Below are 6492 nucleotides of genomic sequence, written 5' to 3'. Positions count from 1 at the left end.
GAGAGAGAGAGAGAGAGAGAGAGAGAGAGAGAGAGAGAGAGAGAGAGAGAGAATGAGCTATCTAATGGCTAGTAGGGGGTCACAAAGCACAAGCATATACCGAAGCCCAGACCAAGAGTGAAGGCATTGCACACCAAGCTACTTACTGTCTCGGTAAGGTAAAAACTTGGGGGCGTTTGTAAATGGCGGCTCCTGCCCATGAATCACAAGCTGGTCTTCGTCTCCATAAACTGAGTTCCTCCGTGGGACAGATAGTACCTTTGCTTCATAGGTCCAGTGCACATCCTTCACCACCTCGTCTGTGAGGTCACACTCGGTGTCTGTGGTTGAGATGCACTTGTATTTCCAGTTTCTAGATCGATCGCTAAAGGGAGGAAGGAGAAAAAGAAATGGGGGGGGGTGTTAGGGTCTGTGTCTAGCAGGATGGTCGGCCTTCCACCAGGAGAGCTCTGTGCTCCCAACTGGGAAAACCTGAAGAGTCAGTTCCCATCCTGAGCCTCTGAAGTTTGAATGCAAGTTCACCCAGCAACCAGGTTGGCTCTGCTGGGCGCCTTTTATTTTGTTTTGTTTTATTTTACTTTAATGTTGATGTACATGAGGATGGAAGGCCAGTGGCACTAGGCGGCCTTCACAGTCACTCGCTAACGAGTGGTAGAGCTGGGTCTGTTTGCCTCGTTATACCACATGCTAGCCTTAACTATGAGAATGAGAACACACCAAAGATCAGAGAAAAACAATACAGCTAATGCCTGCTTAACAAAGTCTGAGCCTCCGAGGGCAAAGGACAGATCTTTCTTTTGTAGGGCACCATCGAAGAGAAAGTAACTTGAAAAACTTCTGAAAATAAAAGTTCTTCGAAAGGACAACAATGACCGACCATTAGCCAAGCATCACTACATGTTGCCCGATGCATCAGGTGAACACCGGTAGGGCTCTGAGGTCCATAGCATCCTGCTAGACAGACCTCGGCACTCAAGCCGAGTTCCAGATCTCCATGTTATCCTGCTCAGCGCTCTTCTCTCCCTTGCTGGTCACCACCCCCAACCTCAACCTTACTGCCACAAAAGCTCTGCACATGCAGGCTCTTTGGACCAAGAGTGCTGGTTCTCATCTCTCAGCCGAGCTTCTGTGTTTGCTGAGTGTGAGACCCCTTCAGGGTGAATACACACTTCTCATGATCACACACATTAAAAAGAGTCTAGCACCTCCTTAGATAATAGCAAATGAGTTAACACATACAAAGAGCCCAGAAGAATATCTGGCATATAGGAGAGTCAGTGGTTGACTAACCATATGTGACAATCGTAACAGAATATAATTATGTAGGGAATTTGTTATTGATAGGCTTTATTATTCAACATAGATGTAGAATATGATAAAACATCGAGCAGGTGAGTCACCTATAGATAAAATTATCTAAATCCACACAGAAGAGGCACAAATGAGGATTCTCTAAAGCCCTTTGAAAGAACCTGAGTATATAGGTACACATATCCTTTATCCTCAAAGTCGCAAGCTAATATTAAAATTGAAGTATCTTAGCTTCTCATAGTTTTGAACTTTCTTCTATGATAAGTATAGGGAGGCAGTTTGGATCCAGAATGACCAAAGTGTACCTTGATTACATCTTTACTATACCAAAAGCCAATGGCACCTTAATGGCTTCTTTCCACCACCTGACAAGCAAGTTGCTCAGTGGCTGGGCTCTGGGTGAAGCCATATGCCCGATAGATGCAGTGTTTTGTTCCACCCAGCTTACAAGTAGGACCATGTGCTCTCTAAATAAAATTTAGGCCCTACATCACACTGTGACAACAGGTCAACGAGGAGACAGCTCCAGTAAGGTCCTCTGGATGCTGCTAAGAGTGCAAACCACTTTAAAAGTCTTCAAGGTCCCTCTATAACCTAGAGGAAAAAACTCCCCAAATTTGGAAATAAAAGTTCCCCCCTAATTTCCTGAGGAGTTGCAACAGAAAACAAACGTTCACTCATTGAGTTAGAGGCTGTGTCTGGAAGCTTCTAAATTCAGGTTTGGAATTCAACATACACTATGGACTGGACAGAGGAGTCACGGCATGGTGCTAAGGCTGGGCCTCTGGTGCTTCCAATTACCACTGAGTCTGCTTTCAGAGAAGACACCGTCCACACTCAGCCAAGGAGCTTGGGTCCCTCAGAGCTGCCCTTGGGCCAGTACCACACAGCCAAGCTCCAGCAGCATGGGTGGGTGTGGGGGACAGGGTCCCCTAGATAAGATGCCGCCTCCTCAGGGAGGCAAATAAAGGAGATTCAGGAGATGGGGTGAGCAGAGCTTCCTCCTTCCTCCCAGCAGTCTGGCAGAGCCCCCTGCAGATGTGGCACTCCTTGGTTCCAGGTAGCCTGGGCAGGCACCACCAGCAGTCAGTGTGAGCCCCTGGCTTTCCAGATCCCCTTAGCCCTGGAATCCCCTTTCCCCTGGGAAGGGTGAAGGCTTCACCCAGCTCGGCAGCAAGGGCCTGAGCAAGGTGACCTGAGCAGAGAGACACCCAAGTCTGCAGGGATCCCCAAGCTGTGTCCTCAGCTCTGAGGGCTGCAGATCATGAGCTGTGCTCACCTCAATGGTGACCACCTGAAAACCTCCAAAACTTACAACTAACACAGGCTTCTATCTCAAAAATCAAGACAACCCAAGTTGTATTCCCAAGGTTGTTCCAAATTAATACAAGATATTAGAATGTAACCGTTTCTCTGAGAAACCTAATCTTCCTCTCTATAGGGAAAGGGTCTCCTAAGGTCAGTGTCGGGTCTGTTTAAGAGAAATTAACTACTTTACTAACGCGCAACTGTCAAGGTTTGAACTTGTTTTAAGTCAGGGTTTTACTCTATAGCTCGAGTTGGCCTTGAACAAACATGCAGCCTCGAACTCCTAATCCTCCTGCGTCGTAAGAGCAAGTTGTGCAGGGATTACGGCATCCCATCACTACCAGTTCAACAAGATTGGGAGGAGAGGGGACATGGGTAATGGATGGGACCCAAGGCTTTTTACACGATAGACAAGAACTCTACCACTGACCTACATCACCAGCCTTTGAACTGATAAATTTGACTGTGATGGTAATTATAGATTATAAAATTCATCTCTATTTAGCTATGCATAGGTATACATGCATATATGCATGCTTGAACACACACACACACACACACACACACAAATTCTCTCCCCTTTCGGTATAGCAATAGCTATCATAGAGTTCACTTTGAAAAACAAGAAAGCCATTTAAAGAATCCACATCTGAGAGTTGCATCCTAGTACTAAATAAGGCTTAACATAAGCTAAAACGGAAAAACAAAGGGTTAAAATGTGCTTGACTTTTGCCTAAGATACTCCTGTGTCCTTAACATCGTCACTGTTAAAACAATTTCCACGCCAGGCAGGTTTCTTAAGTTCCTTATCCATCTCCTAGAATCTATCAGAAACCAAAAGCTTGCCAAGAATATGTGAAAATCAAGGAAGGCATCTGGCACACCCTGGTTACCACTTAGATGAAAAGCGCTGAATTACTTGTTCCCGAGAGCTGTCAGTCGGTGAACAGGTCTGAATGAGCCCAACAGCCCCAGACGGCACAGGATGCAGACAAATCCTTCAGTGTTTTCTAAGCAGCTCAGTGACTCAGGAATTTGGCCTCCACCAAGATCGTGGGTACAACCAAATTTTAATTCACAGACTCCATAGATTAATGAATCAAGCACCGCTTCAGGGCAGTGTAGACACTGGAATTCCTCCTACCTCTCCCTGACGTGCCTGCAGCAGCTCAGTCTAGACAGCTAGTAACCAGAAAAGGGCATTGGCGCTTAGCAGCCACTGATCCCAAAGCACACTATGTGCCTGTATAAGTGGGCTCACCCCTCTACAGCTTATATGCACTTATTAATTTTCCTATAATAACCCTCAAAGAACCAGACATTATGTCATGTATGTACATATTTAGATACAGGGTTCCACGTATTGTAGGATGGCCTGGAACTCCCTACGTACAACTAAGAGTGACTGAATTTCTACTTCTATTTCCCAAGCAACACATTGACCACGGTGACAATTCTATGCTGGGTTGAGGATCTAAACCAGGACTTAGTGTGATAGGTAAGCACTCAAGGGACAGAGGTGCAGGCCTCCCGCCAGTTCCTGTCATATCTGCTTAGCGTATGGAAATGTTTGCATTTGATGGAACATCACAGTAGCCAGCAGATTACCGCGCCAACTCTACCATTTGGTAAACAGCCCCAACCAACAACCGGCTTCAAAGAGTCCCTATTAGCGCACAAGAGCTGGAAGTGCAAAGCCGTTAGCTAACTTGTTTTGTTTTTAACCTGGCTTACCTTATCTGAACAGTGTAGGTATAGTTGGTGGGTTTGGGTTGCCACTCCAAAATTGTCTTGAAATCAGTTGATATCCAAGTTAAATTAAAAGCTTTCTCTGGAATGCCTACAAATAAGCACAAAAGACCTCTAATTGCACCCAATTGGGAACACATGTTTTGTTGTCAGTTACAAAAAACATTGCTAAGTTGTCAAGAACAGAGTGTGTGTGTGTGTGTGTGTGTGTGTGTGTCCTTCCCCCCTCGTCCCCTGCCCTTAGGCCCATATAATACTCTAGGCACCACCCACACTGCAATCCGTGGAAAGAGCTGAAGATCCTGAAGTCCTTCTTTAAACTGTTCCAGGGAAAGCCCACTTTAAAACGACACAGAAGGAGGGGGCCCAACGTGCCAGAAAGTCCCAGACTCTTCTGAAGCAGTCGGACTTAAGGAGAGACCCGCAAGGAAGGGTTTGAATAAGTTCCAAACAGGGCTCGTCCCCCACACATGTGAAAGTCAGGAATGCACATAAACGGGGAAAAAAAGAGTCTAACCTGACTTTTCCCATTGTAATCTAAAATATCTTTACACTGAAATTCTCTCTGGAGAGCACGGCAGACGTGCGGCCCACGTGGTACCTGTCACATGGTGGGATGCTACTCCATTAAAATGCTGTTATCAACGTCTCTTTTTGCAAGTCCCGGGGTTTCAGCCTCTACCTCAACTCAGCATAGGGTAGACGTGGGTATGCACTCTGTCTTGCCTGAGTTTACAACAGCCTTGCTTCTATCAGACCGAAACCAAAGGCCACAAGAACACTTATTTATTACGGGAAGGCGCACACCTTGTCAAAGATAACTAACACACAAGCCACGCAAAACACGCCGACTTTGGCAAAGGCGGGCCCACGAGCCCGCCACCTTCAAGGGCCCAACATCCTAGGAAGTTCTTCCCTCAGAGTTAAAGCTGGAATCCCAGTTTTATCTTATGCAACCGCGGTGGACGCACAAAGCAGGCATCTTCAGCAGCGACAACAGCTGGGAGTCCGGTCACCAACCTTCTTCCATCCCTGAGTTCATTCAAACCCTCAGGGCGAGCGCAGCCAAATCCACAGGTACAGCGGGACACCTTGGTGTCCCCAAGGAACCAGAGCAGCCCTCCCCCAGCCCCCGCCACCACAGTTAGCCAGATAGGTTCTCTGTCTCCCGCGGGCGGTGCACCCGGGCTTCTCAGGACCAAGGCCACTCACCTGCACCCGTGGTCACCTGGAGGAGGAGGCAGCCGAGAAAGGCGGGCGCGAGAGCCGCTAGGAGGCGCGGGCTCACGAGGATCGCCATGTCCAAGGGCTGGAGGAGAGGTCTCGGGGCTTCAGCGGCGGCGCAGAGGCTACGCTACAGGAGGGTACGCTACAGGAGGGAGCGAGTGATGGGTACCGGCTGTACCCAGGCTGCTGGGGTCGGCGCGGGGCGCGTTATAAAAGGCAGCGCGGACGCCCGCTCCTCTCCACCCCGCGCCGCCTCCGCCGAAGCTCGCGACTCCCCGCCCCCCGGCCCGGGTCACTCGCTTTCGCGGTGGGAGGCTCCCGATCAGTCCACACCCCTGCCCCGCCCACTCCCCTCTCGTAGGAAACTCCGAGACCCCGAAAGGGGTGACTCAACCGTGATTCAACACCGCTGCCGATCACCGAGCTGCCCCTTCGGCACAGGCGGATCCAGGTACTGCGGAGACCCAGGCTCCCGGGCTGATCCCTGGATGACCAGCCTCGGTGGCTGGCTGGGGAGAAAGGAGTCTCATTGGAGGAACCTAAGTTGAAAGTCAAGGGAGTCTTACTTTTCCTCTGCTTTCGATGTACGCTGAGCCCCTAGCAGAGGATGTATCAAAGCCCCTGGACCACTCCTGGTAGCTGAGGGCAGTTCCAAAGCCCTGCCTGAACACGCAGTGGCTAGCAGAACATTCTCAGTCCCTTGGTCCTCTGTACAGGGCGGTGCAGCAAATGCACGTGTCTGCCATGGACAAGGGCCCTGGATTAGGTCTAAAGGCCATTTGGCACCCCACTCCCGTTCCCGAGGTGACAGAGGAATTGCAACTTGAAGCCTGAGAGAATTTGAGCGTGACTTCTGTAGCCACGGGGTTCCAGGAAGGCTCATTCTCACGCTGAGGA

At 49.2% G+C, this 6492-nt stretch overlaps 1 protein-coding gene across 2 annotated transcripts in view; it reads right to left on the bottom strand.

Moving 5' to 3' along the window:
• The window catches only part of F3 (coagulation factor III, tissue factor), an 11692-nt gene extending 5450 nt beyond the window's left edge, over nt 1–6242 (bottom strand). Inside the window, exons 1-4 of one of the 2 annotated variants that reach the window (XM_029537652.1) lie at nt 6162–6242; nt 5581–5737; nt 4354–4459; nt 147–364 (exon numbers count right to left, since the gene is read on the bottom strand). In XM_029537652.1, coding sequence (XP_029393512.1) covers nt 147–364; nt 4354–4459; nt 5581–5668 — 412 coding nt within the window. In that variant the 5' untranslated portion in view covers nt 5669–5737; nt 6162–6242. Of the gene's footprint in view, nt 1–146; nt 365–4353; nt 4460–5580; nt 5853–6161 lie in introns of those variants that run through there. The other variant, XM_021196618.1, reaches the window with a different exon arrangement.
• Between the last annotated feature and the right edge of the window lie 250 nt (nt 6243–6492).

This window comes from Mus pahari, chromosome 4, assembly GCF_900095145.1.
Source record: "Mus pahari chromosome 4, PAHARI_EIJ_v1.1, whole genome shotgun sequence".
NCBI classification, from domain to species: Eukaryota; Metazoa; Chordata; class Mammalia; order Rodentia; family Muridae; genus Mus; species Mus pahari.
This window is presented reverse-complemented; position numbering and strand designations above follow the sequence as displayed.